This window comes from Brassica napus, chromosome C6 (assembly GCF_020379485.1).
Source record: "Brassica napus cultivar Da-Ae chromosome C6, Da-Ae, whole genome shotgun sequence".
Lineage (NCBI taxonomy): Eukaryota > Viridiplantae > Streptophyta > Magnoliopsida > Brassicales > Brassicaceae > Brassica > Brassica napus.
The window spans coordinates 43,132,259-43,156,587 of record NC_063449.1 but is presented as its reverse complement, the minus strand read 5'-3'; the positions used below and the strand labels follow the sequence as shown (position 1 = coordinate 43,156,587).

The window sequence follows — 24,329 nt, the reverse complement described above, 5'->3', positions numbered from 1 at the left end:
ATATTACAACAATATTAATTAATAAATATTCTATTAAAATATATATAAAAAAATAACTTAATTAATATTAAACTTCAAACAAAATACCATAATATTCCATAAAATGATTTTCGTAACGCATATATGATCTATTAGTGCATTTCGAAGTAAAAATGGCTCTCCTCATTTTTACTTTATAGATTACGAGCTAAAAGTTGTTGAAATCAGATGATATTGATAGTTTTAAATGCATTAAATCATAACAAGAAAGTAAGAAAGAAACATAAAATATTGGTAAAAGATTAATTTTTTTCCGATGATATTAATACTCGTGAATATATTCAATATGAAAAAGAAAGAATTGTAAGAAAAAAACATCAAAAACAACAACAACAACCATCTTCACTTACACAAAAAAAATTGGACAATATTTAAAAATTTTGAAGGTTCCAGATCAAACTTACATGATTATTAGTGTTGTTGTAATATTTAAATTTCTGTAATAGTTATGTCTTCATGTAAATTTTTAAAATCTTTTTGTTAAATTTCTTTTGTATATTATTGTTGTCTAAATCTAGTTTAAAATATTTTAAATCTTATTTTAAAGTTTTATTTAATTTTATGTGTAAAATTTAAAATCTGTAAACAAAATTTAAAATATTTATGAGATATAATTTTTTTAAGGATTAAAATAATAAACGAGAAAATATTTATGAATCATAAAGATGATGTGTGATTGTAGGGACCACAATGCAAATAAAAATATGAAACTTCAAATTTGAAGTTTTGTGTAGTGAAACTTCAAATATAGAGTTTCACTATTCAAAACTTCAAATTTAAAGTTTTGAAGTTTTTTTTTTTTAGAGCAAAAAACTTTATATTTGAAGTTATAGAATGTCTTTTGGAGATGCTCTTAGTGGAAAAGGAAAAAGGGACGTGGAAGCTGACTTATTCTTGGGTTCACCCCCTAAGATGAACCTCTAGGTTCACCAACCAATAGATTGTGTAATTTTATATTTGATATCTTAAAAAAAAAAATCTTAAAAAAAAAAACAAAATATTGTCAAATTAATTATATTATGTTTTTAAAATAAATAAAAAAGTAAAAAGAAATAAATAAAAAATAGTAGTAATTACAAAAGAAAATTTAACGTCATCAGCAAAACACTGAACCAAAAATCATAAACTCTAAACCCTTTGGTAAACCTTAAACCCTTGGATAAATTCTAAACTCTAAATCAAAAAAAACAAAACACTAAAACACTCAAGGGTTTAGGGTTTAATGTTTAGGATTTAGGGTTTAGGGTTTAGTGTTTTAGTGTTTAGTATTTTTGATTTAGATTTTAGGATTTATCCAAGGGTTTAGGGTTTACCCAAGGGTTTAAGGATTAGGATTTAGGGTTTTGCTGACGACGTTAAAAATATTGTTTTAATTTTTTTTCTGTAACTACTATTTTTGTATATTTTTTTTTTACTTTTTATTTATTTTAAAAACATAATATAACTTGACAATATTTTATTTCCTGTTCTAAAAAATATCGAATTTGAAATAATGAAATCGTATCGGTTGTTGAACCTAGGTCACCCTAGACGGTAAAAAGCCAAGAATAAGTCGTGGGAGCTAGGTGTATGATATTTGAATCACTTCCAATAAAATTGATGGAGTTCCATAGCCAAACCAAGTCCTACCTTCAATGCTAAATGTTTCTGTCCTCCACTAAAAAAACACAGAATGTATTGTTATAAAAAGAGACTATTTTCTGAAAATACTCCGTAGTCGCTGATGGTAATATGGTACACGACATTTTGTTGCATGATTCTAATGCATGCCTGAATAAAGTCATTATATTCATTAAATTTAGAATAAGTGAATGATGTTTGGTGTAATAGGTGATCGATTATTCGATTATATAAAGAAATAGAGAAGTAAAAGAAAAAACAATGCAGCTACCAATGTGTGTTTGCCGTCGGTGTCAACTTTCAACTAACAATACCTTTTCTCAAATGCTTCTTCTTTGATGAAGTTAGGTAGGCTCCGTCGGCAAAGCCCACTGGCCCAACTATAAGTACTACACATAAAATAAATAGTAAGTTCATTTTTTTTCCTCGACAACTATTGCTTATATTAAGTTAAAACATGGGCTTTGACGCTTACCATAGGAGGTAAACTCAACGGGAATAAAATTAGGAAATATCATAACAGCAAAACGGAGGAATAGATACGTTAAAAGGGGTTGACAAAAAAAAGATGCGTTAAAAGGTGGAACCCGTAGAGAAACTTCATTGGATTCCTAAAACTGTTATTCGTTAAAGCGGTGTCCATATACACAAAAAAGGTTTGAGAGCGGTCGGTAGACACCGTCTCTGCTGGTGAGATGTTCTCCAATTGGTTAAAAAAGTGACCATCACTTCTCTAATGTGATGTTGGTTATGACGGTTATGCTGATTTTTATGCCCAAATTATATCATTCATCCGTTTTATAAATGGGTAGTTTTATAATATAATTAAAGTAACGATGACGAGAAAATGAAAATGAGTAATATAGGACAGAGATCATATATGATTAAGTTTGAGATATTATCAAATTTCTAAACCTGCCCTCCAACAAAAAGAAAGTTGTAACGGTGATATTTGTTTTATAAACGAGTAAATAGCTCTTGGAACGGTGATGCACACCTTTTTCTCTTGCTCTTTTGCCCAAGAAGTCTGGAAGCTAATCCCTCTAAGACAAGTAGTTCACCTAGCTACGAACATAAACTTCAAGCAAGCTCTAGTTGAATTCAGGACCGCAGTCTGTTTGCCTCCATCAGGGATTGCAACGACGGCCTTCCCTTGGGTCCTTTGGGCAATTTGGTCGACTCGAAACTTGCATGTCTTTGAGAATCGGATTCTATCACCTATGGAAACAGCGACAAAAGCTCTGAATCTAGGAAGAGAATGGAACAATGCACAACAACAGATTCAATCGGTGAAGAAAGTGATACTTACATTAAGAAGATCGACAGGAAACAATGGTGAAAGCGGCACCTACACGACATGTAGATCAGATGCGGCATACGATAAGAGATCAAAACGGGCAGGAATCGCTTGGATCTTCTCTAATGGAAACGGAACTCACCTCAGCCATGGTTCAGCTACGCTTGAATCGATCACCACACCACTAGTAGCGAAGCAATTGCGCTCCGATCTGGTCTCCTCTCTGCATTGGAACTTGAGCACCAAAAGCTCAAAGCTTTCTCTGACAACCTAACGCTCATCAGAACCATCAACAACGACATGCAGGTAAAAGAGATCTTTGGTATTGTCAAAGATATCCAAAGGATCTCATCTGCTTTTGTCGAGATATCTTTCTCTCATCTCTCCCGATCGCTGAATGTGGAAGCGGATCGTTTAGGAAAACTCTCTCTATTTCCTTCTCGTGTATGCGACCCATCCATGGGCTAAAAACCCACTTTGGGCCATTTTCTAATTTAAAGAGCAAGTGTTACAAAAAAAAAAAACGAGTAAATATCTTTTGAAACACAAAACTTTTCGAACTCGCTTTCGCCGGCACCGCTCGATCTCCGGATCTGTTTTTCCTTGTCCGACTGCCTCTCGTTCTGATTCTCCGACAATTCTCCATCTCAATCGATTTGGTTTTTGCATCTTCAAGTTTACCTTTATCTATAAAGATGCCGGATCTATACATGCAAGATAGTTGAAGGGGTAGGATCGATGGTAGGCATCAACGTTCTTTCTCCGATTCGTAGATCCACCAGTATTGGCTCTTCGGTTCGAGCCATTGTGAATATTAGTTTCTTCCTCGCCGTCGGCGGAGCTCCGTCGCGTCCTTTTTCTGGTTCCGGTGGAAGGAAGCGGCTCCTCATCTTGATCCGTGTTCATTGATCGCCAAGCGATCGTACACGTGGAAGATGACGTGTTGTGGTTTGCTTTCTCGATAGTTTATTTCTTGTGGGTCGAAGGCCGCAAGTTGTTAATATTTTGGGCCCGTATGTTGGGTTTTTGTTAGTTTTTTTTTGCTTTTTTGTCTTGTTCCGTGTGTTGGAACTAGTTCCATTAATAAAACTTTAACGTAAAAAAAAAAAAAATTCTAAAAACGTTTTGTATAAATTAGAGGAAAAAACAAATATTAGTGCTGTTCACCGCAGCTTTGCGTGCGCCGAAGCATGACTTGTCCGCTTCGGACAAGTAAAGTGAAACCCATAGATATCTCACAATACCGCATTTAAACCCGCGTGTCATTTTTAGATATGACATGACCGTCCATTCAATCGTAGCCGTCCATTCCAAAAATATCTAAAGCCACAAAATGTTGATACCATGTTCCGGAACGTTCTTGAGACGAGATATTTTCTGGACACCCAAAAAGTTCTAGAAATTCTGTTGTAGGATTCTTCTTCTACATAACCGCCATTGATGTCACCTCCTTACTTTATATAAGGCCTCGAGAACTTCATAATTTTTCCCGTTCTATGTAATGTGTTAGAGATTAATTATATCACATATATATAAGTTGTAACAAAATGGAAGGTGGTTTTAAGGCAACGTCTTATTATGAGATTCTTGGCGTCTCCGTTAATTCCTCGGCGGAGGAGATAAGGCGAGCTTATCGCAAACTGGCTATGGTGCGTCATCGTTGCTTCTTGTGTGCTTGAAATCTCTGTATAGATGAAAGCATGATAACAGTTCTTACATTTTTGTTTGTTTTTTTTTTACTTCTGTGAAGAAATGGCACCCTGATCGATGGACGAAAGATTCATTTAGGTCTGGAGAAGCAAAACGAAGGTTTCAGCAGATTCAAGAAGCTTATTCAGGTACTGATCTGCTCAAACTTTTTTGATTTGAGGTTGTTCTGTTGTTGTATCTATGAGACTGACGTTGTTGTGTGTGGTAACAACTTGATTTTGTTTAGTGTTGTCGGATCAGAAGAAACGAAGTATGTACGATGTGGGACTCTATGATACTCAAGAAGATGAGGTATTAAATAATGTTAATTGCGATTTAAGGATATTATAGAATGTTTTGAAGGTATTATAGAATGTTTTGTTGATTACAAGTAGCTGATTTGTTTCTCTTACTAATGTAGGGATACTATGATTTTGTTGAAGAGATGGTTTCACTTATGGCTCAGACGAGAAGAGAGGTAGAGCTCTTTTTCTTGTAGCTTAACTTTTTACTCTTAATCCTTTCTTTTCTTTCATACACACGTTAACGGTGTGATAATGGTTGCGTGCAGGAAAAGCAATACAGCTTGGAGGAGTTGCAGACAATGATCGATGATATGGTCTATGAGTTCCAAACAGAACCGTTATTCCAACACCATCCAACGGAAATGAAATTCGACCTGAACCAACCGGCAGACTGGTCCTCTCATATGTCTCTACCGGTTTCAAGCTTCGAGTTCTGTCCTCAGAGCAGCTACTGTAACTAGATCAACACTCTTAGTCTGATTTTAAATTTTGATCTTACGGATTCATAAGCTAAGAACCACGGTCCTTGGCCTTAGAATCTCATGCTTGAGTGACAGTCTACAGTTTTTTTTTTACTTGTGGGGCAAGAAATTGCTCTGGGAGTTTTCACGTTTTACTGTTGTTGACAGCTGACACTCGAAATGTTGTCAGGGTTGTGAATAATGTTTTCTTTAGAAATCGGTCTGTAATTGCGTTTTTCTAGTGTTTTTGTACCGAGCAGAGAAGTTAAAAACGGTATATCTTAGCCCAATTGTCTCTTGCCAACTTTAGTGAGGAGGGGGGGGGGGGGGGGGGGGGGGGTGGGAGGGCTCAAGTCCTATCCCGGCCCAAGTTCTTGTCTAAAGCAAAACGTTGAGCGCAGAGTACAATCTTATATAAATCAAAACCTAATCATCTTAAAAAGTACTAGTACCTAAGCCAGTCCATTTATTCTAGCTGCATCCGCAAAAGCTACCAAACATTTCTTTGGTATACAGTATGAAAGGTCTGCTCTATAGTCTTTCCCGAATTATTTCTCAATTATGTCAAACCAATATTACGTGTGCCTTTTTTCCTCGGTACATGAACTTGGGCTGACCGATCTGTATCCTAGTAATTTTTTAACAGCATGACGACGTCGACTATTTAAAAAATTCTTGAATAGAAGTCACACAACACTATTCTTCTAACATTCTTCTTCTTTTTGTATGTTTTTTTTTTTTTTTTTTTTTTTTTTTTTTTTTTTTTTTTTTTTTTTTTTTTTTTTTTTTTTATTTATATCTAGTTTTTTTTTTTGAAATCTATAGAGGATGGATTCAATCCTAGAGCACTAAACATATATCCATGAAGCTCTTAACAAGCATTTCTCACAATATGATAGACCAAAAAACGAAAAAATGATAGACCAAAAAAAACAAAAAAATGAAACTCGAGAATTTTTTAAAATTTTCAGATGAGAAGACTGTCTTTTCCTTCTCTTTTACTTTCTTTTTTTTCATCACTTTTTATTTTTTAATATTTTATTAGGATGAACTTGGTTGATAGACGAATGATCTTAAGTAATCTTTAATTGTACGTGAAATAAGAAACTGAGAACTCGTTGATGGATTGATGAGTAGAACCACTAAGAGATGATAAGGTATACGATTATTAAATACAATCCACTAACACTAAAAGAATGTATATTTTCTAATCCTACTTTTCATGATATTATTAGAAACAGCGACCATTTCCGCTTTGGCAACAATAATTACACACTACACAGTCATTCGAATACGCTTTTAACTTTTAAAACCAGATTACTATCAATCGTTGTGTGATCAAAACCTTGGTCACAAATAATTGGAAACCTTTGGGCTATATATTTTATTAAACAGTATAATTTATTTTCTGGTGGACGGTGGATCATATGCTAATAATTCCACATTGTTAAAATTTTAATTAAAGCTAGATAGTAATTGAAACGTGGGGCCCCTTAATTCAAGCTCCAACTCACATGTGATAGCCGACGATTTCACAATACAATGTATTTTCTTCTTCATTAATTTCATAGCAAATGCAAAGTATTATTATAGTATTTTCATCTTTAGCTATCAATAGAAAAAAACGAAAAATTGGACAAAAGTATACAGTCTTGAAGAAGTATATCAGTCCCATGCATCCTCTTAGCAAACAAGACCACCTTCATAAACATTTTTACGTATAAGCAAATTAAAAAATCACCCAAGACTCTCTTTATTCGATTCTTAAAACAGTTCTCAACATGCCGGAAGCTTCTCGCCGCTCAAAACCTCTCGCTGTCACTATCTTCATGGCGCTCGCGTTTCCGATGATGATCAACGCATTGGATTCTTCATCCGCAAGAAAACTCGACGAGGAACCAATAAAATGCACGCCTTGTCTCCAAAAGTCTCCTCCTCCTCCGTCACCTCCACCACCGTCTCCTTCTTGTCCTCCTCCACCACGGCCTCCTACTCCCCCGAAGACGTCTTACTGTCCGCCTCCTCCGTCAACTTACATATACATGACGGGTCCACCAGGAGAGTTGTATCCCGTTGACCAACAGTTTGGAGCGGCTGCTGCAAAGAGCTTTAGGGTCGTGAAGGTCTCTGGTCTGATCGCGTTTGGAGTTATGAGTTTCTTGATGAGCACATGACTTAATGGATTTTCCATCGTTAGTTCATCTTTATTTTTCGCTATACCAGAATATTCATATACCAACAATTCTAATGAATATGCTTATTTATTTATTTTGTGTTTACAGAGGTATTTATTCTAGAAGTATGTGATATATCCTCAAAATGGAATGTTTGTTGAATGGTTAAATAAAATGTTTTTTCTTAAGGTTACAAAGTAGGTGTAGTTAGAGTTAAAAATGCAATTTAAGTAATTATGTGCGTAGATGAAGTCTGGATCCCAAGGTCACACTATGTGACTATTCTCCTGGTGTCTGATTTTGTCCTGATAGCTTTCCGATACCGCATCGTTTCGAATCCGCTGTCATTTTTGGTTGAAAACCTATCTTGCTTAGCTTATTTAATAGTTGTAGTTTATGCTTATTGTCAAAGAGGATGGATAATTCCCTCTTGTTATCGTATTGAACAAGATTGAATAATGAAAGTAAGTCTCTGTTAAAAAAAAGAATTAATTTTTTTAAGCTATGAGCAAAAGAAAACGTAGAGAATTTTCGTATGATAAGAAATAAAAGGTACATTTGATAAAACTTTCAAGAAAAGTCAAATGTTGTTGTCATCATCAGAATTCATGCGTAAATAAATGAATTTTAATAAATATATTTGAGAGCTAGAGAGAATTAGAGGAACAATTAATTCCATTTGGGAGGCTTCACGGAAACGTAGGTGGAAAGAACTAACATTTAACATAAGATGCCAAGCCAAGAAATTTTCATTTCAACTTTCAAATTCTCAATCGATTAATAAGTTTACGATGCATGTACTTTTTTATAGCCTAACAATTTGCAAACCGAATCCAAAATATTGCCTAAACGCTGTAAACAGATACTAAGAAAAAATCATTTTAAAGCGTGTCTAGTGAATGAGGAGCTAAAATAGAAGAACTTTATAGGTAGAACGGTTAAATCACTTTGCTTAAATGGAAAAATATCCACCGTTTGTGTGTATATTCTTGGCCCACTCCACCTCATATGTTGCTTTCTTATAAACATATAAAGAGAATATAGATAACAAAGGATGGAAGAGAAGAAAAAAACAAGAATAAACAGATTAGGCTCCAATCAAGTAATTGTTTTTTTTCAAATAGATAATATTGAAAGGAAACTCTCTCGGACCCGAAAATCGAAAAGCCGACAAACATCATCTCTCGACGCCGGTGAGGCCTCTGGCCGCCGGCGTCGGGCCCTATGCTCTGTCTCCTGCTACTCATCGTCTTCAGATCGCTCACCACCATGTTCTAAACGTTTCCGCCGCTCGTGTCTTCGTTTCGGAGTCTGGGACACCGGATCCGTGACCTTCTGGGGGTCTCCCCGCTTCTCCATCATGCCGGTCAGCTTCAGTCACCCCCAAACCTTTAGATCTACGCCTCTTCGACAGTGTCGTCGGCCATTTCCACCTTCTCTACCACATCTAGTGCCCGGTCGCGGTAATCTATACCCTTGTGTATGTGGGGTTCCACTGTTTTCCAAGGATTCAGTACCGATATCGTGCTACCTGATAAGGACGAGCCACTTCCGAACCTCTCCCACCAGATCCAGCTTGACAAACGCAGAAGTTGACGGTCCTCTCCGGGATTCCGAGGAGATCCACTGTGCCGCTCTTCCTCTATGTCTGTTTGTAAGGCCCATCTTCTCCGGTGTTCCAAGCTCGCCGCTCGCTGAAGCGCACCATCCCTTGATAGACGGCCGAGTATCCATCGCCGCCGGAGTTTCCATCCCTGACGTCTGTATCCACTCCTTCCCGTCACTCAATCAATCGTCTTGGGTTGGGCCAAGGGTGATCACTAATTGGGCCTGGACTGCTAATTTCCCTTATTGTTATAGCCCACAAACCAGTTACACAAAACCAAGAAATACGGTACTGCTTTTGAAGGTACCGACTGTACTGATTTTATTGCAAACTGTGGTTTTGGTATTGACTTGTTTGATAAGGATTTCCGGTGGGTTCACCGGGACCTTACTTTTGCGTATAATGGCATATTATCATGTTAAGAAGAGTTTATCGGTGGATTCACCGAGACAGTTTCCGTTTCAATCTTCCTCGTCTTTTGAAGAGAGGACTTATCCACCATACCTTCTTCCCATGGAAGAAGATGATTTTTCGGCTTCGCTGCCGAGCTTCGGCTTCAGCTTTATCACCGGTTTGTTATCTTGCGTAGCGGTCTGTACGGGGCCAGAAGATGCAACCGAGATTACCATGTGTTGTCTCGCAGGTGAGGGTTGTCCCTCAACGTCACATTATGTGACTAAGTCTCAGTTGTCCGACTCTGTCGGGTATGCTCCATCGACGCATCCAAGCTTTGTCTTGAATTCGTTGTCATGAATATCTATCTTTCTTAATTTGGTTTGTTATTGTATCTTATGCTTTTTATCAAAGAGGATGGATAATTCCCTCTAGTATTTGTATTCAAGAAAGTTGATGAATGAAAGTTAGTTGTGTTTCAAAAAAAAAAAACAGATTAGCCCCCCCCCCCCCCCCCCCCCCCCCTCTTTCGTTTGTTTTTTCAAAGGCTTTCCCATTGTATAATTTGATAAGGTGGGAAATAATAGAGCAAATCACAGCCTGGGCTTAATTATTAACTCTTATCATCTATAGCGAGTGATACACATGCATATGATAAATGTCGTGGTTTTTTTCATGCCGTGTGTATTAATATTCTCCAAGTGGTCCTCAACTCCATTACAAAAAAAAAAGGATAAGCATTTTGGTACCTCTTACACACGAAAACGTTTACTTGATTTTAGTTATCACATATTGAATGTAAAAATAAAGTTTCGTCTAAATCCATCTCTATGTTAATAACAAAAATTAGATTTCTTCTTTATTTCTTGAGAAAGAGAAATTAGTCTCTATATTTTCAAAACAGCCAAGACATCGTCTCCTCCACCTTGCCACACTTCCTCTTCAACTGTTACTTGCTATACAGATGGAGCTTGGGATGCGCTGTCAAAATCTGGTGGAATGGGATGGTGTTTTAAGGATAATGCAGGTGATTTTAAACTGCAAGGGGCATGCGCAAAGAGGTATATCAACTCGGCCTTAATGGCGGAGGCTCTGGCCATCAAAGCTGCTCTCGAAGCGGCATCTCAGCTGGGTCTCAACGACCTAAGGTGTTTATCCGACTCTCGTAGTCTAGTGTTAATGCTCACAACGAACTCGTCTATTGTTGAGCTTCAAGGGATCCTCCACGACATCCGCGTGTTGAGTAGTTCTCTTACATCTATCTCATTTTGTTTCATTTCTCGTTCAGAGAATGTTTTGGCTGATGGGCTAGCTAGGTCTGCCCTCCGCTCTTGTATGAACTCTCCCACTGTGGAGTAACTCTTGTCTTATTTTGATTGCAATGAATGAAGTATGGTTTGAACAAAAAAAGTCTCTATATTTTCTTCCCTCCTCTGTTATAGCCACAAGCAAGAAACTCCCTAACAAAAAGCGAGCAACTCGTATTTTCTATCACTAACGTGTAACGTAAAGTTGAAACGTTTCACATATATATTATACTAGGATAAGACCCGCGCCTTGCGCAGAATTAAGTTATTATTTTTATTATATTTTGGAGAATGAAACAATAGTTTGGCGTCATTTGGATTAGGGGTGTTCAATCCAGATATCAGATTGGTTTCGGTTCGGTTCGGTTTTTTTCGGTATTTTGGTTAGTAAAATATAACTACTATTCTAAATCCATATATACTTTGACTTTAATCTTTCACATACTTTTGAAAGATTTCAACTGGACAACTAAATTGATCAGCCAATCTTGTTGCTTTAAATCATTAGTATTTATATATATATATATATTATTTAGTTTGAATATTTATTAAATAAAAATTCATATGCGTTATATTTTATGATCATTTGTAACTTATTATAACAAAAAAAAAAATCTATTGATCACAAAATTTTCAGAGTGAGAATCTTCAAATTTCTAATAATATATAGACGTTTTGAAAAATTCAAAATATAACATATAAGAAAAAATATAAATATTTTTATTATATATTTAATGTGATTTTTAATATCTTTTAATAATATAAAATTTTAAAAAAGAACTAAGATACCAAAATTGTTATCAAATATTTATTATTCATAATAATTAATTTTCATATATACGTTAATCATATTAGGTAATTTCGTAGCTTCTAATTAAGGAAAGTGCAAAAACAAAATTTGGTAGATTATTTATCAATTCGAATATTCGATAGTTAGTTTAATAAAAAATATAATGTAAGTTAAGATGTACCAACCTATTGTTTTAAGAATAGTATATTTTATATAGTCATTTATTAAATGAGAATTTATAATCATACAGTTCTATGATCATTCATATCGTTTTATAACTGAATATTTAAATCATCGATAACAAAATTTTCAATGTGAAATCTTTAATAAGTTTATAATTTATAAATTTTTTTGAAAATTCATTGAAAGTTTTAATATTAAATATTTATGTAATCTTATGGTATATAGTTTAATCTATATATATATATATATGTTTTATTATTAAATGATATTTTTTACTCATATGGTTTTAAAATCATATGTATCTTCTTATAATATTAAATAAAAGTTCATATTAATACAATTTTATGATCATTTGTAACTTATTATGACAAAAATAATAATCTATTGATCACAAAATTTTAAGAGTGAGGATCTTCAAATTTCTAATAATTTATAGACGTTTTGAAAAATTCAAAATATAACATATAAAAAATATAAATGTTTTTTATTATATATTTAATGTGATTTTTAATATCTTTTAATAATATAAAATTTTAAAAAGAACTAAGATACAAAATTTGTTATCAAATATTTATTATTCATAATAATTAATTTTCACATATATGTTAATCATATTAGGTAATTTCGTAGCTTTTATTTAAGGAAAGTGCAAAACATTTTTTGGTACATTATTTATCAATTCGATAGTTAGTTTAATAAAAAGTGTAATATAAGTTAAGATGGACCAACCTATTTTTTTAAGAATAGTATATTTTCTATAGTTATTTATTAAATAAGAATTTATAATCATACGGTTCTATGATCATTCATATCGTTTTATAACTGAATATTTAAATCATCGATAACAAAATTTTCAATGTGAAATCTTTAATAAGTTTATAATTTATAATTTTTTTTGAAAATTCATTGAAAGTTTTAATATTAAATATTTATGTAATCTTATGGTATATAGTTTAATCTATATATATATATATGTTTTATTATTAAATGATATTTTTTACTCATATGGTTTTAAAATCATATGTATCTTCTTATAATATTAAATAAAAGTTCATATTAATACAATTTTATGATCATTTGTAACTTATTATGACAAAAATAATAATCTATTGATCACAAAATTTTAAGAGTGAGGATCTTCAAATTTCTAATAATTTATAGACGTTTTGAAAAATTCAAAATATAACATATAAAAAATATAAATGTTTTTTATTATATATTTAATGTGATTTTTAATATCTTTTAATAATATAAAATTTTAAAAAGAACTAAGATACAAAATTTGTTATCAAATATTTATTATTCATAATAATTAATTTTCACATATATGTTAATCATATTAGGTAATTTCGTAGCTTTTATTTAAGGAAAGTGCAAAACATTTTTTGGTACATTATTTATCAATTCGATAGTTAGTTTAATAAAAAGTGTAATATAAGTTAAGATGGACCAACCTATTTTTTTAAGAATAGTATATTTTCTATAGTTATTTATTAAATAAGAATTTATAATCATACGGTTCTATGATCATTCATATCGTTTTATAACTGAATATTTAAATCATCGATAACAAAATTTTCAATGTGAAATCTTTAATAAGTTTATAATTTATAATTTTTTTTGAAAATTCATTGAAAGTTTTAATATTAAATATTTATGTAATCTTATGGTATATAGTTTAATCTATATATATATATATGTTTTATTATTAAATGATATTTTTTACTCATATGGTTTTAAAATCATATGTATCTTCTTATAATATTAAATAAAAGTTCATATTAATACAATTTTATGATCATTTGTAACTTATTATGACAAAAAAATAATAATCTATTGATCACAAAATTTTAAGAGTGGGATCTTCAAATTTCTAATAATTTATAGACGTTTTGAAAAATTCAAAATATAACATATAAAAAATATAAATGTTTTTTATTATATATTTAATGTGATTTTTAATATCTTTTAATAATATAAAATTTTAAAAAGAACTAAGATACAAAATTTGTTATCAAATATTTATTATTCATAATAATTAATTTTCACATATATGTTAATCATATTAGGTAATTTCGTAGCTTTTATTTAAGGAAAGTGCAAAACATTTTTTGGTACATTATTTATCAATTCGATAGTTAGTTTAATAAAAAGTGTAATATAAGTTAAGATGGACCAACCTATTTTTTTAAGAATAGTATATTTTCTATAGTTATTTATTAAATAAGAATTTATAATCATACGGTTCTATGATCATTCATATCATTTTATAACAAAATATTTAAATCATCGATAACAAAATTTTCAATCTGAAATCTTTAATAAGTTTATAATTTATAAATGTTCTTGAAAATTCATTGAAAGTTTTAATATTAATATATTTATGTAATCTTATGGTATATAGTGTTTAATCTATATATATATATATTTATTTTATTATTAAATGATATTTTTTACTCATATGGTTTTAAAATCATGTGTATCTTCTTATAATAAAATGTTAAACCATTGATCATTAATTTTTAACATAATAATTTTAATAGTTTTAGTCATTTATTGTCGTTTTTAAAAATTCAAAATATAACATATACGAAAAAATCTAAATTTTACTTTTATAGCTAATTTGATTGTTTAATTTATTTTAATAATATAAAATTAAACAAAAAATGATGGAGGAGATATAAATTGTTATCAAATCTTTATTATTAAAATCATTAATTGTCATATATATATTAGTCATTTATGGTAATTCCGTAGGTTTTATTTAAGGAAAGAAAATAGCATATCATATCATTATATCATATAGTTTGACCAACTTATGTATCTAACAACATATAAAAATCGAATGTGGACCTACTTATTTTTCAATTGAATGTAATTGACTACCTAATTGAGTGTCATCTATGCATTGGGGCTTATTTTAATTAATACAAAATTGAGGTTACATCTTTTCAAATGTTTCTCAATTAATATATAGGGGATTCGAGAAGTTTGACGTTGCATATCCCCTATATATTATTTGTGAAACATTACAACTTCTTTTTGTACCCACATGTCATCACTAAAATGATTCTTAGAATTACTAGAGAAATAGGTTGATCCATCTAATTATATAATAAATTTTTTATTAAACTAACCATAAATTCATTATTAATGTCATTTATTATTTCCTTAAATAAAGGTTACGGAATTGCCTAATGTGGATAAAGTATATATGACAATTAATGATTTTGAATAATAAAGATCTGATAAAAAAAATGTATCTTCTATCAAATTTGTTTAATTTAAAACTATTAAAATAACTTTTAAAAAAACACAATAACCATATTATAAAAATTTAGATTTTTCTGTATATTTTATATTTTGAATTTTAAAAAAATGACTTTAAATTACTAAAACTGTTAAAAGTCTCACATTCAAATTTTGCGATCCATGGTTTAAAATTTTTGTTATGACAAAATACAAATAATTACAAAATCATATAAGTAAAATTCTAATTTAATTAATCATTAAGATTTAAAATATATATGTATATATATCATTCTAAATTAAACTATAAGCCATATTGAATAAATAAATATTTTAGTTTCAAAATTTACTTTGAATAATTTTTTTTTGATAAAAGTTTTGAACTAACATTGATAAATTTTTTTAAAATTATCAATTACTAAAATTATTAATCCCACAATGAAAATTTCGTTATCAGTAATTTAAAGTTTTTGCTATTAAAGATACAAATGATCAAAAAAATATATGAGTAGAAAGCATCATTTAAAAAAAAAATATATAGACATTAATATTAAAAATATACTATATATGTTAATATCATTTAAATTTAATTACATATCCTATCAAATTTTTTTAAAAAATTGTTTGGATTAATAAAATTGATTTATACGTTCGCACCAATTTAATTATATATGTAATAGTTACTGACTTTTAATTATTCAATATATATTTATTATTTCATAATATGTAAGAACATATAATACATAAAATAATTTTTATATATAATTTTTATTCCGCGCAAGGTGCGGGTCTTAATCTAGTATACTAATATGATAATAACCCGCCAATATGTATGCAGTTTAACAGTTAAATAGTATTGTTTTCTGAATTCATTTTCATTATGCATATCAAGCGGTGACTTGGATCATTCATGAATTCCTCGACGAAGGACAAAATCATACAGCCAAGTATCATAATTTACAAGACAACAAGTGTATCGGAGCCACAATACACGTTAGACCTCATTGACATTGTTAGTCGTCACTATCCAACATTTTCATCACTTGTCTTTTGTGACTTGTCTTAAATCACTTAAATGAATATATGTTTTTTTTTTAATTTGTTCAAAAAAAAAAAAAGAATATATGTTTTTTTTAAACAATGTAACCAAACTTTTTTCTTAAAAAAGCCCCTTCACTTAATGGTTTCTAGGCCTAATGGTTTCCACTCAGACTCAATCACACAACAAGTAAGAGAGAGAAAAATAATCTCCTACTTCTCTCTTTTCTCTTACTAAAAACATTTGTTTGCTTATCATTAAAAAAGTCTTTCATAAAAAAAGAAAACGATAGCCATGATGAGTAAACGTTGCAGTCACCTCTTAAGTCTACTGTTCGTCTCTACTCTTCTGAGCTTCCCGTTCGTAACCATATCGGAGACGCCGTGTCCGTACCCTTGTTACCATCCTCCAACTGGAGGTGGCTCAACTCAACCGGCCGGTTATTACCCTCCTCCAACCGGTTATTATCCTCCTCCAACCGGTTATTACCCTCCTCCAACTGGAAATGTACCGAATTACCCTTCTCCACCGTACGTCGGAGGTGATTCCGGTGGCGGATATTACGTTCCTCCACCGCCGGATCCTATCTTGCCTTACTTCCCGTTCTACTACAGAAAGCCTCCTCATCAGACGGATCAGTCATCATCTTCATCTGTTTCTGTGGGATCAACCGTCAAGATTGTAACGGTGGCAAGTGTTCTTGCGTTGCTTTTGGTTAACGTCTAGTTTATAAGTTAAAATAATTTTCCCTAGATGAAACTTTATGTTACTTCATTACTATATAAGAAGTGCGCTGATGCTAAATGATATGCTTTTGTTAGTGTAAAGATGAATCAACAAATTGGAGAAAGGGTTTAAACCTATAGGCTTATTATTAGAACTTTATTCGATCCTACTTTTGCTTTTGCATTATTGTTATGTTTAATTAAATGTAGTTTTTTTAAAAGAAAATTACTTCATGTTGTTATTGTCGCGATGTCTTACATTAGGATTAAGTGCAATACAACCAATGTGGAGAACGTCACTTTCGGTTGGTGTGACTTTGTAGGTGGGTGTTATGGAATGGACTATTGCACTTAATTCACCTTAAGACTTTTCTTTATATGTATAAACATTCTAAAATAACACAAACACCACACAAAACTTCTGATTTTAAAAACTACCTCCACTTTGTAAACAATAATTAGAACCATCATAAATTTTAAGGTTCACAACTGTTTTTAAAAGTTTAGTAAAATTACTAAATCATTTGAAACTCCTTCCTAGAATTTTAGTAACTACATCTTCCGGAATTCTTGAAAATTAAAGATTGTACTGATGATTTAAAAAACATACTATGTAGTATCTTCGAATCTTGATTATTGTGTTTTTTCTCCTATCACTAAACATGCTTCAGAACTTGCCAAGTTATCATCCCTCTTCAACTTGTACACTTTTAAAAAAATGGTTGGTCTTTGTTCAAAGGGACTACCTGTTTTGTAAACTTCAATAGGTCAGTTCAAAATGAACATAACTAATAAAAATTATGTCTATGGAGGAGGCATAGATAATCCAGTCGACATGATCATAATTATATTTTTTATTTTTTATTTTTGTTTTGTAACTTAACTAATAAAACATTGTTAGATAGAAAAACTTGCAAACTCATTTAAATTTATCTAATTATTATCCATTTACTTAGACAAGATTCATTGTTTTATGTCAGGATTTAAAATAATACTATGCAGAGTTTTCTTATTGGATAACACGTACTTAAGTTACAAGTTTAAGCTTAAGAGAATGATAAAAGCATAGGATGATAATAGATGGTAACAGAAGACGACGCAGTATTCCAACTACCACATGTCCGTTTAGTTCCCGCTCTTACCAACCTTCTGTTTTGTTTCAACGGCCATAAAGTTACCCTTTTGCAAACCCGAATCTTTAGCTGCACTCGGTTTTCTATTACCCACCGTTGCCTTTTACCATCTTACCTTCTTCAGTACCATGTTTATCACCAACTCTTGAGACCCTCCTGTTCGTACTTGAGGCTGAGGTCGTGCTTCGTGGTCTTGACGGTGCCACTTTAGATGGCTCGGTCTGAAAACGTTTTAAAGAACGCAAGTTTAAAGTATTAAGTTGTTTGCATTTCTACTTTCTTGGTCTATTAGTATATGCTATTAAATTAGATGGACTTCTAACTCAAAACCAATTCTCAATTAGTGGATTACTTGATAATGCATTTTATATTATTTGAGATTCCAACTTCCCGTATGGGATTTTGTAAAATCAAGGTTCTAACTAAAACTAGACTAGTTGATGGACACTTGAAATGTACCTTATTCTTGTTTCAGACAAAGATTGTAACCGTACCTTGTAACGAGACACCGGTCTAGTAACGGTGTTGTAGAATGAAGGCATTGGTGTTGCCTTGAAGTTGAGGCTTTTTCTGAATTGCTTCATCTCAGCTTCTGCCTTTTGCTGCAATGTTGAACCATTCCAATTAGATTTTGACATGGCATGTCTAAATTTCAAAGAGACATGGAGATGATGATGATGATGATACCTGTGTTTTCGCTTGAACCTGGTTTGTCTCTGTCTTTTTAGCATGTATTTTCTCTTCCAGTTTCATATAGAACTAAAACAAAAAAAAAGAAGGTTTCATAAGATCCTCACAACACATCTTTTGCCAATTGAATGAATAATAAATGCTAAGTTTTCTTGAAGAGACAGAAAACCTCTTTTCTCTTCTCAGCTCGTTCGCTACATTTGAAACGGAAACTGGTAGCACCTGTACTCATCTCCAGCTTAGCAGAATAAGAACCAGTCTTTGGCCTGCACGTGGCAATCTCAAGAAAACATTAGAGTGGTAGTTATCAAAAAAAAAAAAAAAACATTAGAGTGGTCTTAGTACACTATTAAACCTGTTTGTGGCAAGAGGAGTTCGAGTCTCTATTTTCTTAGATGTTGAAGGTCGAGATTCAACAGTTTTCTTCGGTCGTAGTTCCTTTTGGCTGCCACAAAACCAATAGGTCTTACAAAAATGTACCTCTTGGCATTAACATTTGTTTTAGGTTACAACATTTTCTCAAATGGAAAGAAAAGTAAAAATACCTCTTGGCATCATCAACGTTTGTTTTAGAATTAGCACTTAAATAGGAACCCTTTGTCCTCCCGGAAACAGCTTTTGGAGTTACATCATGTCTCTTAATAGAAGCTTTAGTCACATTCACAACTTTAGGAATAATAGGTTTTACATTTGGCAGAGACTTTGGTTCACATGCAGAGGAGGATCTTTCCGTAACATCAGATGCCTATTTGTTGACCAAGAAACACATTAAGTTTAGATGTCTTAATGTGTTTAAAAAAAAACTCAACAACAAGAACTCTCACCTTTTCTGGAACATGTTCAACGAGTCTTGATTCTGTTTCTTGAACTTCAGCGCAATGCTCTTTATCCTCATCATCATCTCGAACCTCAATCTCTAGAGGCATCTCTTGTTGTCCAAGAACCTCACATCTAACTTCTTTAATAGATATGCACTCCACTGGAACTACTTCATCATTGTCCAAAGGAACATAAAGAGTTGCACCGCCTTCTTCATCAAGCTCGATCACATCATCCGAGTTCACAACAATCTCATCATAGCTCACACAAAGATCACTTTCCTCAACATACTCACACTGACTCTTTCCTTGGTCAAGTATGTAGTTACAAGGACTCTGTGATCGACTCGTGTTATCCGAGAAACTCCCATCAGACCGATAATCCTCGAAACTTTCAGTTGCATCATCACCTGTTTGCCGAACTCCCCAAGTCTGAGATTCAATAGAAGACGGAAGTCGCATCCCTCTCTTCTTGAAATGAGCTTCGAAATGAGCTTTCATCTCAGTAACAGAGCCAGGTTTAGAGCACTTGTCAACTTCTTCAAGATACCTATTGTGTGAAAATGATGATCTCTTCTCCCATGATAACCCTTCTTCCTCGAATCTCCCAAACGATATCGATCCAGAGTGGATAGAACTCTCCTGCATCAAGATTCATCAACCAATAAAGACCAATCCTAACAAGTTCTATTTAAGACCACAAGTTCCACGACATAACGTCAAGACCAAACAAGGCAAGAACAGTAGGGTGCTATACAAGTAACAAGAAGCATGATAGAAGAAGAAGTTACCTGAAAACCAAGGCTAATGGGTTCTTGAATCTCGCTTCCTGCCATTGTATCTCTCATTCAATGAAAATGTTCATGTTCAACTATTGAAGTAGAGAAGATGAAGAAGAGAAAGAGGGATCGAGATTGGTAGACGAAAGGGTGAAAGAATCATGTCATGTGCTTTTGTTTTCTTTTTTGTCTTCTTCTCGATAGATGTTGGATGGTCACGTTCTCCGTTATCACGCCCGTTTATTTCGGGTTTGAGTTAACACGATCAACGGTCCATATGCTTTGTTTTAAAGTGTAAACGGCGGTTTTCTTCTACTGACGGCAGATTTGATAAGTGGCAGGGTTACGCCACGTGATAAAACTCCACTAAATATATTTTTTGCCAGTTTTTATAATTTAAAATTTGGGGGATCTAGATAAGAATTTTCCTCGAGCCCGTAAAGATTTTACGTTGAAAATTTCAAATTCTACTAGGTGTGGTCCACACCGTGTAGACTGTATTACGATGTATTTCCAAAGTGGGCTTATAGTTTCACTGGGCTTAGGCCGTAGTTGTAAATAATCAAAAGGCTTATTTAAAGATATGTTGGGTCATGTGTAATATCGATAAAAGGCCCTAATTTTAATTTGATATTATTGTTAATATTGGGTCACAAAATAAGAGTTCAAAACATTATGGAGACCATGTGCATTTGTACTTTGAGCTCAAAGCAAAAACCGAGTTTAGTAGCGAATGAATTTCTTTCATTGTTTACGGGTATGAACTACAAAAGCATTACCCTTAGAATTTTGTATGGAGTCAAACATAAATGGGTTAAGCAAATGACAAGGTCTTCTATCATCTTAAGATTCTTTGGTAGTTTGAATTTTGTTCTGTGCGATCTCTTTCATCTGGTAGCTTCTCCTCCAACATGTCGTCCATAGTAAAGTCAACCCACTTAAGAATTCACATTACACTAGTAAATCTATCAAAAATAGATCAGTACGTATACTGAAAAAGAAGTGTAGGGAACTGAAAATAATGCATAGAAAATCAGCCAAAGAACATGAAACACAAGAAGAAGTACACCAAACCAAACTAATGCCAGGATACACTTGTATTTTTGCCTTTACTTTCCTTTGTTTTTTTCCTTTTAAACTTTACAATCCCTTCTTTTTCCTTAATAATTCTGTTTTTGAATACCACAACACACACTTTTTCTTTTGACAACAACTAACCACACAGTAACCATCAAGAAAATCTACCTTTCGAAAGTGTATCCAGATTCACTCCGTACAAAACGATTAAAAAATATTATATCACCAAATCGAGAAGAAACTTAAGCTAACTGGATTCATTACCAAAAGACTTCTTGAAAGAAAAAAAAAAACACTTAAGCTAAATGTAACCATGACCGTTCAGGGTTAATTGGCTTCCCATCCCACACCTCCTCATTAGGTTTGTAGGCCCTATTCCGTATGATGTTCGGTGCATTAATTTTTCGAAGATTTGAAAGATTTTTACACATCTTGCAATCATTTTTTGTTATTTGGTTTCACTCACATGACGTCACAAATCACTTACTGATAGATTATTCATCATTACACTATGTCACTTTAATCATATTTGATTGATTTTTTTTGAACAAGTTACAAAAAGATAAATAAGTGATATATATAGCTTTTTTTTTAACACAAACTTTCTTTCATTAAATCAACTCGAAGAACTACAATAGCAAGAGAGAATTAGACATCCTCTTGAAAAATAAACATAAACTACAACAGCAATTAAGATTAAACATGATAATTCTTCATCAAAAGATGACAGCGAATTCAAGACAAAACTTGAATGCGTCGAGGAAACATGTAAGACAAAGTCCGACAGCTGAGATTTAGTCACCTTATGTTGTGACGTTGAAAGCCAACAACCCTCACCAACGAAAAAAACCGAAGTAGTCTCGATTGCACCTTCTGACCCCGTACAGACCGCTATACAAGGTGGCAAACCGGTGAGTAAGTTGAAGCAAACTCTCGGTAGTAAAGTCGAAGAATCATCTCCTTTCACATAAAAGAGGCATGGTAATAAGATTCATTATATACCACAAATTAGATGTTACACTAAAATTCATTATATGGTTTTAATTTATTTCTTTGCTGTTAACAAAAATTAAAACGAAGACTTGAGTTGGAGAGTTGGAGTTGGCATGTGCATGTTGAGGGAGTGTGAATGGTCCCCGGACGCAAAGCTTCCTTTGTCTTGAGACTCCGACCGGTGTCTGTGCTCCGGCCGACACCCACCTTCACCTGTCCTTCTCTCTCTCAATCTGTTCACGTTTCCTTTTTCTCTTTTTGCCTTTTTTAAATAAATTATATATTGTGGAATTCAATTATTAGTAGTGTGATGGTCTGCCACGAGAATGCAGCCACGCACACGAGGACACCACCATATCCTCTCATAGCTTTCCCAATCATAAACTTCTTTTCATTTCTTGTGTACCTTGTTCGCGTAAAAACACTTGTCCAAACTAGAAACTGATAGTTACTCAGAATCTATATAGATTTGGTCGAACAAAATGAAATATGCTGTTGTAAGATTATTAACCCTAATATAATTTATCTCTGTACCATATACGATGTAGCAAGATATTTGAATAATCTTTCCAATATCTTTAATTAATATAATGTTTTACCGACAACCAGATGATTTTAGAGTTTTTATCTTTTTATGATTTTGAGTTTTCTTATATATCTTTGTTCCAGTTACGTACCAATTTCTTATCCCTTCCGACCCATCAATATATATGTATATCATATTCTAACAATAATAATATGCACATTTGTTCTAAAAAGAAAATTGCACATTTATGGTAAGGGGGGTTGGGATGATCAGTTTCAAAAGTGTAGGGACAGAAAGACTATTTGGCTCTGCGTTCGCAAATTGTGATCCACATATTTTCTTTCTTCTTCTTCGACAGGTATAATGTGACTCGATCCATTGCCTTCAACATAACTGGGACAACTAAGTCACAATTGTTCTTTTCCTTCTTACATTGGGTCCTTTCTCTTGTTACTTCAATTCAATGTCATTGCATTCAATTATATAATACAAAGGCTCTCTTATCTACTGCACGTCCATTTTCACTCTAGTTTCATTAATCATCTTCAATGGTTTGTTCGTTCAACTAACGGATCGTGCATTTGTGTTTCACGTCCCTACCTTACCCTTTGTCCATCGTGTTGTAGGCTGGACGGTCCGGTTTATGCCAAGACCCTTGGCATGGCCTGATTTGATCAAATCACTGAAACCGATGGCAAAAATCCAAAGGAGATAAACGTAACAGAAGGTGCCAATGAGGGGAATTTGTGAGCACATGAGAGGAGTGGGCATAGTTAATAATAGCATAGAGACAGCCCGCACGAGTAGAAGAGAAAGCAAACAAGAAAGAAACATACATAATTAAAAAAAAAGAATTTATTTACTTTTTGTCTAAACGTACACTAATCATAAGTTACATATTAGCGCCTTCTCGGAAAATAATAGAGTTGTTGTTTTTTTTTTTTTTTTGAAAAAATAATAATAGAGTTGTTGTTTTAAGCGCATTATGACGTTTTTACAACGCAAGGAGTATATTTTTTAAGTAAGAGAATAATTATTTAAGCTATGATTTATGTTGATTTTATATCATCAATTTAGCTTTTCAAATCGTGTTTAGTTTAGTAAATGTTGGTAAAAAGTGAGAGAATAATTGTTGTTAATTTTATAATTCCAAAATGATTTGACTTTTAAATAGATGTACAGATTAAAATAAACATATAGATTAATTTTAAAAAAAAAAATCTTACCCACTGATTGCATTTAGAGAAATCAAATTTACATCAAATATATATGTTTCTAAGTTCATGTGTTGAGCTTTAAACCTAAATAAAAATGATCGACAATTTAATTATTTTAATAGCGCTTCGAACGTAGGAAGATGAGAGTAAGAGTATTTGAAAACCTTGACTTGTATTGACTGAATAAAATGATAGTGCTGTGATTGTGTGTACATATTT

General features: G+C 32.5%; 5 protein-coding genes across 5 annotated transcripts; 4 read left to right on the top strand and 1 right to left on the bottom strand.

Moving 5' to 3' along the window:
- Positions 1–2,648: 2,648 nt before the first annotated feature.
- On the top strand, positions 2,649–3,230 carry LOC125588549. The gene has a single exon (XM_048759952.1). It carries the CDS (start codon positions 2,649–2,651, stop codon positions 3,228–3,230), a length of 582 nt encoding a protein of 193 aa, XP_048615909.1.
- A 1,077-nt stretch (positions 3,231–4,307) lies between these two features.
- On the top strand, positions 4,308–5,701 carry LOC106402821 (chaperone protein DnaJ). Its single transcript, XM_013843617.3, has 5 exons — positions 4,308–4,605; positions 4,707–4,794; positions 4,893–4,957; positions 5,067–5,123; positions 5,217–5,701. The coding sequence occupies exons 1-5, from the start codon at positions 4,504–4,506 to the stop codon at positions 5,409–5,411; spliced, it is 507 nt and encodes a 168-aa protein (XP_013699071.2). The 5' UTR covers positions 4,308–4,503; the 3' UTR covers positions 5,412–5,701.
- Positions 5,702–6,959: 1,258 nt separating this feature from the next.
- On the top strand, positions 6,960–7,773 carry LOC106404654 (formin-like protein 20). Its single transcript, XM_013845356.3, is given in 3 exon segments — positions 6,960–7,135; positions 7,137–7,176; positions 7,179–7,773. Coding segments are annotated over 3 exon segments (597 nt in total). The 5' UTR covers positions 6,960–6,985; the 3' UTR covers positions 7,586–7,773.
- An 8,520-nt stretch (positions 7,774–16,293) lies between these two features.
- Positions 16,294–17,119, top strand: LOC106404500 (postacrosomal sheath WW domain-binding protein). Its single transcript, XM_013845226.3, has one exon. The coding sequence runs from the start codon at positions 16,447–16,449 to the stop codon at positions 16,876–16,878; it is 432 nt and encodes a 143-aa protein (XP_013700680.2). The 5' UTR covers positions 16,294–16,446; the 3' UTR covers positions 16,879–17,119.
- A 750-nt stretch (positions 17,120–17,869) lies between these two features.
- LOC106402435 (protein WVD2-like 7) lies at positions 17,870–20,479 on the bottom strand. The gene is made up of 8 exons (XM_013843168.3): positions 20,310–20,479; positions 19,525–20,160; positions 19,246–19,445; positions 19,056–19,145; positions 18,870–18,966; positions 18,698–18,769; positions 18,505–18,612; positions 17,870–18,231 (listed from the first exon to the last, which is right to left on the bottom strand). The coding sequence occupies exons 1-8, from the start codon at positions 20,364–20,366 to the stop codon at positions 18,097–18,099; spliced, it is 1,395 nt and encodes a 464-aa protein (XP_013698622.2). The 5' UTR covers positions 20,367–20,479; the 3' UTR covers positions 17,870–18,096.
- Positions 20,480–24,329: the final 3,850 nt, after the last annotated feature.